This window comes from Oncorhynchus clarkii, chromosome 32 (assembly GCF_045791955.1).
Source record: "Oncorhynchus clarkii lewisi isolate Uvic-CL-2024 chromosome 32, UVic_Ocla_1.0, whole genome shotgun sequence".
Lineage (NCBI taxonomy): Eukaryota > Metazoa > Chordata > Actinopteri > Salmoniformes > Salmonidae > Oncorhynchus > Oncorhynchus clarkii.
This window is the reverse complement of record NC_092178.1, coordinates 28560561-28573095: the sequence shown is the minus strand read 5'-3', so window position 1 is coordinate 28573095 and position 12535 is coordinate 28560561. Positions and strand designations below refer to the sequence as shown.

The 12535-nt window shown below is 42.2% G+C and overlaps 1 protein-coding gene across 1 annotated transcript; it reads left to right on the top strand.

Annotated features, from left to right (window-relative positions):
- The first annotated feature begins 8529 nt into the window (after window positions 1–8529).
- Window positions 8530–12186, top strand: LOC139392087 (frizzled-1-like). Its single transcript, XM_071139806.1, has one exon. It carries the CDS (start codon window positions 8802–8804, stop codon window positions 10455–10457), a length of 1656 nt encoding a protein of 551 aa, XP_070995907.1. The 5' UTR covers window positions 8530–8801; the 3' UTR covers window positions 10458–12186.
- The last annotated feature ends 349 nt before the right edge of the window (window positions 12187–12535 follow it).

Here is a 12535-nt window from a genome sequence, read left to right as displayed (position 1 = left end):
GTGGGAGGAGCTATAGGAGGAGGGGCTCATTGTAACGACTGGAATGGATTAATAGAAACCACGTTTGACTCTGTTCCATTTATTCCATTCCAGCCATTTATTCCAATGAGCCTGTCCTCCTATAGCTCCTCCCACCAGCCTCTTCTGCTAGAGTCATAATAGTCTTAACTAAAAGTTGACTATGAAATCAAGTGTTGCTTTTTCTACCTACTCCCAACAATAGGGTGAATGAATTATGTTTGTTACTGTAACGGCCGTTGGTGATCTATTCTACAGTGTTCGACACAGTCTAAATTAATCAACATTTTATAGCTGAGGTATAAGGGTACAAGGAGTAAAATGTCTCTTCAAGTAAGTAAGTAACTTCAAACCAAGGCACAGACACAAACATACAATACTTTGCATATGCAACAGATCCTACACAGTAATTGCAACTATCTATCTTGGCACTTCAAATTCCACCAGACAAATGCCCCCTCTTCCAATGTGTCCTTTTCCTACCTTCTCCCCGAGGACATGACCTAGTTGAATATAAGGGTTTTGAAGCAAACCTTTCATGAACCGTCTCTCATAATTCCATGTGCTTGGCGTGTACTGAGTTGGCTCTATATTTTCTGTGAATATGGCAATTCTGCATTGTAAATATTTCTCAGAACTGCGGGACATCACCTCTGCAGGGTATGAGATACAGTAGTTGCAGTATTCCCATTGCCTTTCTGACATGGTCAAGAGGCGAAACCGTATACAGTAGTTGTTCCACCTCAAACATTTTTCTGTACACTGTTCGCTAGTTAGTAGACTAAGCAGAGGTACAGTAAAAAATACAATCTCGGTGAGGCAAAAAATAATAATGTGGGATGCGTGCCATCAAAGCCACTACACAACACAACACAACACTAAACAATACATTAATTGCACTATAACTGTCACACCCTGATCTGATTCACCTGTCCTTGTGATTGTCTCCACCCCCTACAGGTGTCGCTTATTATCCCCGGTGTATATATACCTGTATTTCCTGTCTCTCTGTGACAGTTCGTCCTGTTTGCCAAGTCAACCAGCGGTTTTCCTTGCTCCTATTTTTCCCAGTCTATGTTTATTTCTAGTCCTCTTGGTTTTGACCCTTTCCTGTCCTGACTACAAACCTGACCACTCTACTTTTTCAGACTACCAGCCTGCCTATTCCCTTGTACTGTTTGTGGACTCGGATCTGGTTTCTGACCCTTGCTTGGCATGACCTAGAGACTGCCTATCATCTGGTACTGTTTGGACTCTGACCTGGTTTATGAACTCTCGACTGTCCCAGACCTGCCTTTGCCTACTCCCTTTGTTATAACAAATAATAGAGCTCTACCATCTGCCTCCTGTGTCTGCATTTGGGTCTCGCCTTGTGCCCTTATAAAAACAGTGACAAATGGTGTCCACAAACTGTTAGGGCCCACATAAAGCTGTCCAACAGCAGAGTTCTAACAGCAGTCCCAACACCTTACCACTGCTACACCTGGCTTTCAGTGGAGCCTTGTCTGGCAGAGAAACAGTTCATTCAGCCTCATTTACTGCCTTTAAAAAAACATTGCTGATATGGCTGACTTGCTTAAAAAAATGTGGTTTCTACTGACAATTGAGATGTACAAACTATGACATAAGTGGACAACAAGGGTATAAGAGGCAATCCGTAATTTCGATAAAGACGTTACGTAGTCAATATAACTATTTGTTCAGCACTTTTGATATGTAAAGCGACAGAATTCAGAACTTGGGCCGTTCTTACAGTGTACTGCTATCAGTAGCACTGTCAAAGTTGTACAAAAAAAGTTTGCAAACAAGCACACACCGGTCACGAACGATGTGTTTACAATACCGCTTTGGTGAAAATTACTACACAACATACACTTAGTATTACTTCCAACCTGCACCAGGCTGGGAAGACTGAATCTGCAATAGGTAAGCAGCTTGATTTGAAGAAATCAACTGTGGGAGCAATTATTAGGAAATGGAAGACATACAAGACCACTGATAATCTCCCTCGATCTGGGGCTCCACACAAGATCTCACCCCGTGGGGTCAAATTGATCACAAGAACGGTGAGCAAAAATCCCAGAACCACACGGGGGGACCTAGTGAATGACCTGCAGAAAGCTGGGACCAACGTAACAAAGCCTACCATCAGTAACACACTACGCCACCAGGGACTAAAATCCTGCAGTGCCAGACGTGTCCCCCTGCTTAAGCCAGTACATGTCCAGGCCCGTCTGAAGTTTGGTAGAGAGCATTTGGATGATCCAGAAGAAGATTGGGAGAATGTCATATGGTCAGATGAAACCAAAATATAACTTTTTGGTAAAAACTCAACTCGTCGTGTTTGGAGGACAAAGAATGCTGAGTTGCATCCAAAGAACACCATACCTACAGTGAAGCATGGGGGTGGAAACATCATGCTTTGGGGCTGTTTTTCTGCAAAGGGACCAGGACGACTGATCCGTTTAAAGGAAAGAATGAATGGGGCCATGTATCGGGAAATTTTGAGTGAAAACCTCCTTCCATCAGCAAGGGCATTGAAGATGAAACGTGGCTGGGTCTTTCAGCATGACAATGATCCCAAACACACCGCCTGGGTAACGAAGGAGTGGCTTCGTAAGAAGCATTTCAAGGTCCTGGAGTGGCCTAGCCAGTCTCCAGATCTCAACCCCATAGAAAATCTTTGGAGGGAGTTGAAAGTCTGTGTTGCCGAGCAACAGCCCCAAAACATCACTGCTCTAGAGGAGATCTGCATGGAGGAATGGGCCAAAATACCAGCAACAGTGTGTGAAAACCTTTTGAAGACTTACAGAAAACGTTTGACCTCTGACATTGCCAACAAAGGGTATATAACAAAGTATTGAGATAAACTTTTGTTATTGACCAAATACTTATTTTCCAACATAATTTGCAAATAAATACATTAAAAATCCTACAATGTGATTTTCTGGATTTTTTTCTCATGTTGTCTGTCATAGTTGAAGTGTACCTATGATGAAAATTACAGGCCTCTCTCATCTTTTTAAGTGAGAGAACTTGCACAATTGGTGGCTGACTAAATACTTTTTTGCCCCACTGTATATTAAGTTAAAATAAGTGTTCATTCAGTATTGTTGTAATTGTCATTATTACAAATACATTTTTAAAAATCGGCCTATTAATCGGCATCGACTTTTTTGGTCCTTCAATAATCGGTATCGGCGTTGAAAAATCATAATTGGTCGACCTCTAGTTTGTACGCAGCTTTAATGATATATGTTTGTTTTTTTACATTGTTTGCAAACTGATATATGACACGTATTAATGCCAAAATAACATGCAAAACAGGCAAGCCCTACATATTTATCTGTATATATAAAACATTTTGCAAAAAATGTTGTGCTTGAAACAGGTGGGACCCCACCTGCCCTGAATGACGGGTCGCCACTGGTCACTGAAACCTTGAAGGTCCTAAATGACGTCATCATTGCCCTTGATTCTAAGCAATGTTATGCAGATATGTTTAATGACTTGGCCAAAGCTTTTGATACGATAAACCATTCCATTCTTGTGGGCCGGCTAAGGATTATTGGTGTCTCTGAGGGGTCTTTGGCCTGGTTTTCTAACTACCTCTCTCAAAGAGTGAAATGTGTAAAGTCCGAACATCTGCTGTCTCAGCCACTGCATGTCACCAAGGGAGTACCCCAAGGCTTGATCCTAGGCCCCACACTCTTCTCAATTTACATCAACAACGTGGCTCAGGCAGTAGGAAGCTCTTTCATCCATTTATATGCAGATGATACATTCTTATACTCAGCTGGCCCCTCCCCAGATTTTGTGTTAAACGCTCTACAACAAAGCTTTCTTAGTGTCCAACAAGCTTTCTCCAAAACAAAGGTCATGTGGTTTGGTAAGAAGAATGCCCCTCTCCCCACCGGTGTGATTACTACCTCTGAGGGTTTAGAGATTGAGGTAGTCACCTCATAAAAGTACTTGGGAGTATGGCTAGATGGTACACTGTCCTTCTCTCAGCACATATCAAAGCTGCAGGCAAAAGTTAAATTTAGACTTGGTTTCCTCTATCATAATCGCTCCTCTTTAACCCCAGCTGCCAAACTAAGACTGATTCAGATGACCATCCTACTCATGCTAGATTACGGACACTTCATTTATAGATCGGCAGGTAAGGGTTCTCTCAAGATGCTAGATGTTCTTTACCATTCGGCCATCAGATTTGCCACCATTACTCTTTAAAGGACACATCACTGCACTCTATACTCCTCTGTAAACTGGTCATCTCTGTATATCTGCTTATTTATAAATCCCTCTTAGGCCTCACTCCCCCCTACCTGAGATACCTACTGCAGCCCTTAACCTCCACATACAACACCTGTTCTGCCAGTCACACAAAGCACACACATCCCTGGGTCGCTCCTCTTTTCAGTTTTCTGCAGCTAGCGACTCGAACAAGCTGCAAAAACTCAAACTGGACAGTTTTATCTCAATCTCTTCATTCAAAGGCTCAATCATGGACACTCTTACTGACAGGCTACTCAGAGACCCCGAGGCGATTCAACCTGATACGCTGTGTTCTTTGGAGCTCTATTGTTTGTTGATAATATCTGCAGTGGGGGAGGAGAGGAGGAGGGAGATGAGAGTTTTCATTCTTGTCTGTCAGCTTGTTGCTCCGAGGCAGGAATAAGCTAAAACAGCTTTCCCATGCAGCGGTATTGGAAGTGGTGCTCACTGGTGGAGTACACTCAGCACACAGACTGCAGACTACATTGTTGTATTCAGTAGGCAGCAAAGAGAAGAAAACCGAGTAAAATGGGGAATTACCTGGACTAGTCCAATGAAACATTCCAATTGTTGTATTGTGTGGTATGTGCCCTAATGAACACACTCCTGAATTACCCCTGACCTTTAACACCTATATATGGGCAATGACTAAACAGGTTCAATTGCATAGAGGAATAGGAATAGGTTGTTGTTTACTAATGTATGTTCTGTGTTCTCCTTTAAGACAGGGGCAGGCCTTATACAGGTGGTCACACACCTACACACCCCTTGCAGCAACTTTGCAATTGTGCAGAGGGGAACATGTCAACCCCATTCAGAGTAACTGTTATAATATTACATTTGACTTGGTACCACCACCAGCGTAGCTATGACAATGTATTCAAACATTCCCTACAGTCACCCAAATAATGATTCTCAACATTTTACCATCTTTCATGTACCCTCTTATTTTGAAATAACATTCTCCCTGTATTTTAACTCAAATTGAATTAAGAACTAATCCTTTCACAGTAGAAAATGCTGGGAGCTGAACCTGTGTGAATTTCCTTCGTTTGTGGATTTTGTTTTGCTTGGTGGTGGGTCATGCCGAGAGCCGGGACAAGCTGTGTTTGCACACTGGCACTGTCTGTGTAATTGGAACACACTGTAGTTTAGTGTGGAGACCAAGTAAAATGTGTCCATTTCAGAGAGAGTTCAAGACACACAAGATGCAAGTCTAGTTTTTGCTCCTCTTTCACAAGGAGTGAGCCTTTGAATGGTCACCCATGAGGAACATTGAGGAAAAACAATTTCCGTCAAAAGTGGTATTAATAGGACATGAAGTAGGCTTACGGGGATTAATGTACTACAGTAGCAATGATGCAATCATAATCAAGACAGTTGTTTTCATAAACATTATGATACCCTGTGAATTATTATTTGTGTAATATGCTAGTGGTAATAGTGAACAGTATGACATAATGGCACAACGAAGTTGTGAGGTTTGAAAATGGTTGATTAAAAGATAACCTTTAGCAAAATTGACTCCTAACGCTCCACTTTGAATGACCTGTAATAAGTAAGAGCACATCGATTTCAAACACTATACAATTAACAATATTTTTTTCACCTGTTGTTCATGGAAATACTGTAAGTATCATTATCTGGGATGCAAAAAGCAGCATTTGAAGTACTGCTTTCCCATTATCAGACAGTTTTACAGTGCTGCCCATTACAAAATAAAATATGTGTACTAATCTGTGGTGCAGAAAAAGAGACATTCTTCCAAAAGTGCAAGATTTCAGGCATTTTGAGACCCACATCTGCTGGGAAGTGCTGACTTCCAAGGACTGAGAGGGGGGACTGGGGAAGCATGCATAATTCAGTAGGGGGAGCTGCGAGGTCAGCCTATTAAGGCAAGATAATGTGGTCAGATCCGGACTGCTGCTGGGACTGTAGTGACAAACATAGAAGGATAGGGTTTTTGCTAATATTCATTAGTGTGTGTGTGTGTGTGTGTGTGTGTGTGTGTGTGTGTGTGTGTGTGTGTGTGTGTGTGTGTGTGTGTGTGTGTGTGTGTGTGTGTGTGTGTTTGTGCGTTTGTGTGTGTGCGTGCATATGTGTACATGTATGTGCACGTGTACGTGCACGTGTATGGGGATATGTGCTGCAATATGTCGCTTTTGTGGTTGCCTCTGTATCCTCCTCCTCTGCCTGACTGGCATAGCTCCCCCTCCCAGCAGCCCGTAGGGTCACTGGGGCCAGCTGTGAGTCTGTCACTCCACAATCGGCTTAAATTTCACACCTCCTCTCCATCAGGCGTTAATCCGACCAGGGACAGCAGACCCCTACAGGCCCAGCTGCGTGAGTAAGAGCTGGGCCTCTGCCGTGGACCACAGCAGCCTTCTCTCCCAGTCTCCAAGGAAGAGGGAGGGTGCAACTTTCAATACCCATGTGATATGATGGCATGGTGGTGGTAGAGTAGATAAGGTTTATATTAGTGGTCTGCCTAATAGAGACAATTAAGATGATTAGGGAAGTTATTTGATTCCAAGGTGATTATGAAATGATAACGTATGTGTGGCTATTATAAATGCATTGGTCGGCCCAAATCATTTACAATGTCAAAATCGGTGAATTTTTGTCTGTCTTTTAATGGAAACTATATCAGTCAAAATGTATCAGATTAAGCAAGTTTTCTCTCGAAAATGTTATGAAAGCACATACCAAGTCACTAATGTTTGTAAGGAAATAATACTAACAGCACATCAGTGGCATTTATTCATGGATGCCAAGAGAAGTCAGGCTTCCCCAAAAAATGATAAAGAAAAAAATTACAAATATATTTATCTTTCCTCTCTCGGTGTTTCATAAATGTCTTCTAGTTCAGCAGAGGCTGAATGTATCTCACCGGAGAAAGCATCCAAGCGAATGAAACAGTGCCCTCTGTCTGTATGTGTAGCCCATCTATGCTGTCTGGTCAAAAAGAGTATAACATTGTTGCCGCCCGTAGCATTAAATGCAAGGGAAGCCAGCGAGCATTTGGCCTCAATTGACAAAAATATATAAAATAATAGCCAATCAGCATTGAGCTAAACTGAGAGAGCTCAGCTGTGAATGGTCCTGGCACACCAAAAAAAGTGTCAAGGGAAGCCAGTTTGGATTTGCCGTCACACCAATCAGATCACATTAGAATCAAAACGTAATTGACAGAAAACTTGAATTGTTGCATCTTCTTGTGTCGTTGTCCTGTCCTAAATTAGTCATGGATGGAGATAAGGATTTGGACTGCCGATTCTGATCCAACCATAAATGTATACATTGTGGCCCTGGCCTGATAGGATGGAAGTTCAACATGTAGCAAGATGCAGTAACGTTAGGCAAATGTTAACTATCTGGCCTGGCACATCAATGCCCATGAAAGGAAGTTAGGTTAGCGAGCAAGCATTTTTGCCAGGTTGCCTAGGACAGCAAAAACTAAAAGTGTGATGACATGAAAGAGAAGGATGACATTGGCGCCTCTCTACAAGTAGGGTGAGTCAAAATGTATTTTCTACTTGCATGAACACACACACACACACACACACACACGCACAATCATAAATCAGTAACATGGACAGCTGCATCATATTTAGCTTACCATGGTTGGACTAAATAATTGTTGGTATCTTTTGTCACTGTATTAGACTAAGCATGGGTGATTAGATGATTTTGAAATTATGCTGGAATAGTGGAGGCAGTGCCTGTTTTCTTTGTGAATTGTGATAACTCTCCATGGTTCTAGTTGTTTAGTAGTCTGAAAATGTCAGAAACATTAACTTGCTTGACCATGCTGTAAGTCATGTAACTGTTTGTTCTATGCAATATGTTTTGTGGTTGCTTCTCTCCAGTTTTGTGATGAAACAAAGGTGTGGTTTAATTTATTCTGCCGCTGTGTCTTCTTATTGTTTTGGGCATATATATCACAGTGTCAAGGCATATAAACGAACAGGTTCCCCGGTGATTTTTACCAAGCACCTCTACTGCAAGATATACAAATTGGATATAGTTTTTATTACACATGTAGCAACTTTCAGTCAAAAATAGGAAGATTGCATGATGTTTTAAAATCCATGGTTTAGTAGGATAACAAATAGAATAGACAAAAAATATATATTTAATTTTGGGGACCAAATATTAACAATCTTGGAAGATTGAGATGATCCCTAAAAAGTAACCTATCATCTGTTTCAAGGCTCCTCCCTCCGTGAATAGTGGGAGACTAGAAACCGAACAGTCACACAGACAGTTGGAGACAGATAATGGCTACACACTGATAACAGACGGATTTAAAATATCTTGTGAGTAACCGAGCTAAATTGTGGAAGCGACCATCTCGGCAAAGATATAAACTAACGTATGTCGCCTGTCATAGGAAACAGTACAGTCGTTGTATGCTTTTGTTTTATCCTGGAAATTAATCCAGTGTGTCTCGAGTCTGCGTGTTTACTCGCGGTTGGAAAGTGGCGTGTTGGAATTTATTTGGAATGGGGAACGACAAAGTTTGTAGGATGTTTTCCCATTTGCTGGTTCTGATTATTTTTGCACTTTTACGGCAAGCAGATGGTCAGTATGGTGAGCGTGGAATGTCTGTTCCTGAACATGGCTTTTGCCAACCTATTTCCATTCCACTCTGTACGGATATTGCCTATAACGAGACTATCATGCCAAATTTATTAGGGCACACAAACCAAGAGGACGCGGGGCTTGAAGTGCACCAGTTTTATCCGCTTGTGAAAGTTCAATGCTCTCCTGACCTGAAGTTTTTCCTCTGTTCCATGTATGCTCCCGTTTGTACGGTGCTGGAACAAGCACTGCCTCCGTGCCGCTCGCTCTGCGAGAGAGCGAGGCAGGGCTGCGAGGCTCTGATGAATAAATTCGGCTTCCAATGGCCTGACAGCCTCGCCTGTGAATCTTTCCCTGTTCACGGAGCGGGTGAGTTGTGCGTCGGGCAAAACGTGTCTGATAGAAGCGCTCCTATTAATCCTACATCAGATGTAACAGAATCATCTTATGGGCAGCATAGGACTGTAAAGGGACAGTTTAGATGCCCAGTTGCATTGAAAGTACCCCCCTATTTGAACTACCGTTTTCTTGGGGAGGAGTATTGTGGTGCACCTTGTGAGCCCTCAAAACCCCATGGCATGATGTACTTCAATGAGGATGAGTTGAAATTCGCCAAGATCTGGATTGGAATATGGTCTGTGTTATGCTGCGGGTCCACTCTGTTCACAGTTTTGACCTACTTGGTGGACATGCAGAGGTTCAGCTACCCAGAGCGACCCATCATTTTCCTATCAGGCTGCTACACTATGGTGTCAATAGTCTACATCGCTGGCTTCTTGTTGGGGGACAAGGTGGTATGCAACGACCGCTTTGACAGCGACGTCAAAACGGTCGTCCAAGGCACCAAAAAGGAGGGCTGCACCATTTTGTTCATGATACTTTACTTTTTCAGCATGGCCAGCTCCATCTGGTGGGTCATCCTGGCCTTGACGTGGTTCTTGTCAGCCGGGATGAAGTGGGGTCACGAGGCCATCGAAGCCAACTCGCAGTACTTCCACCTGGCGGCATGGGCGGTACCTGCCGTCAAGACCATCACCATCCTGGCGGTGGGGCAGGTGGACGGAGACGTTCTGAGCGGCGTGTGCTACGTGGGCAATAACAGCGTGGACGCTCTTCGAGGTTTCGTTCTGGCGCCGCTCTTCATCTACCTCTCCCTGGGCACCTCGTTCCTTCTGGCAGGCTTCGTGTCGCTCTTCCGCATCCGGACCATCATGAAGCACGACGGCACCAAGACGGAGAAACTGGAGAAGCTCATGGTGCGCATTGGCATCTTCAGCGTGCTCTACACAGTGCCCGCCACCATCGTCATCGCATGCTACTTCTATGAGCAGGCGTTCAGGGAACAGTGGGAGAAGAGTTGGGTGAGTCGGACGTGTAAGAACTACGCCGTGCCATGCCCCGGGCACCATCAACCGCAGATGTCGCCAGACTTTACGGTCTTCATGATCAAGTACCTGATGACGTTGATCGTGGGTATCACCTCTGGCTTTTGGATTTGGTCGAGTAAGACGCTGAATTCGTGGAGGAGATTTTATACGAGACTGGCAATCAATAAACAGGGTGAGACGACCGTGTGAGAACTTATACTGTTTGTTATCCCCTGAACATATTATGACAGACACATGAATTGAAGAAAAGGCTACTGTGACACACTCAAACTAAAAAAATGTAAATACACTTTTCTGGACATTTTTGTATGTATATTTGTATTTAAAATAGACCACACATTTGATTCTCATCAATCACACTTTGATCCAAAAGGAAGAAAAGTTCTTATCTAGTTCAATGAGGAGAATTGGACTGTATGAACATTTTCTTTCATTCTATTGGTGCTCCATTTAACTTTTTCATGTCATCCCTTTAGTAGCGTTTCATGTGAACTATGGGAATATCTCAATTGCATAGTCCTTGCGTCCTCGCTCATCTCCTTCTCGAAACCCATTGGATGACAAAGCCAGAGGTCCCTCCCCTATGCAATTGAGATCTTCCCTATGTTTGAGAAAAAGTCAACAAGGTTCTGTTGGACTTTTGCTGTATTTTATGGGTCATAATGACCTTGTTCAAAATTAGCCCGTAATCTGTCCACTATTTCAAACCTGGAAATTGGCCACTTTATAGTTTATTCTCGTTTCTATTGACATCCTTGTTTTACCATGTGTTTTCAGGGGATGTTTGCGCATTCATTTGTCTTTCCCCATGTGTATTTTGTGTTTTGGGGATATTTTACCATTACAGTGAGTGCAGACTGCTCCAAAGAAATATTGGATTAGGGGTTGAGATCTATATCCCAATGTGTTAACAAAAGGCCTGTCGCTATTGAGCTATTTTGAATTTAGCACTCATTCAAAAGCCTTTTACCTATGGGGATAGCTCCAAAATGATTACTTTCTCTACCCACAAGCTATACAACTGGAATTGACTTTGACAATAATGGAATGCTCAGTCCAGTGCCTTTGTTTTAATGAAGAGTGTGTGGGTGGAGTTATTGTGTTTGAAGTCCAATAATCCAGCTGTCTACACAATTATCCAACAGCTGTTGATCAACCTCTTTCTAGTCACCAAGGGATTGTTCTCTGGTGACTTCAAGCACATTACTCTGCTTAAATGGGTGAAAATGTACTAATACCTCACCCCACATGGCATCCTTGAATAAAACATTCTCAACTTTAATGAGTCCTTAGAAATCGGTCACATTCATGCATGCGTGCATGTTGCACATATGTCATAGTCGTTATTTTATAATACAAAGCAAAGCTCATATCCAATTGTCAGTCACAGCTCTGTAATGGATGGTGTTTTGACAAGGGTAATTTTATAGCAAAGGTAATTCATTGAGCTCTTGCTTCCCTAACACACAGAGGGTTGTGTTCATTAGGTACCAAACAGTAGAAAACAGACACAGGGAGGGAATGTATGGACTTGTCCAATAAGAAGTTTTCCATTGCAAAATGTTTTCTGTTGCATGCCTTAATGAACACAACCATGTTGTTCACTTGTTCTCAATGATTCTTCATCTCCAGTTACAATCTTTTTTTAAAATCAAAGGCATCAACGCTGATATTGATTTTTGTGTTTTTAGCGCTGTGGTATATTTTCTTACCCAGGTATTACATTTTCTTAATCAGAGCCATTTTTATGGTGCTACATTTGTAGGTCAATCTTGTTTGTATACTGACCAATGTTTTATAAATTGCATATAACGTTCTACTAGTAACCTTTTTCATTCTACCAATGTGTATATTGAACAGATAATCTTAGCATACCATCATTTTAAATGAAAATTAAAGCTCCCTCCATTTTTATACACTATAATCCTGGTTTGGAATTCATCTTTCTTTGTGGTGAAAGTTTTGAATTGCAACAGTTTCAGCTAAAATCTTGCCAATTGGGAAGTGTATACTGCCCTACCAAGCAAAAAGGCAGTAACTGCTCATAGCGTAGAATTTAGAAGAATGGCTTTTATTTACCTTGGTTTCACATTAAGTTTATGCAGTTATCGCTAACATGACCCCCATTTTCTCCAAAATACAATAGAGGCAGGATACTTGTCCACATGATTAAGCATATATTTAATGTATCAAATATAACTAACTCATTTTTGGCCAATTGAGCAGTTATTGCCTTTTTGCTTAGTAGGGCAGTATAGTGCGTTCTG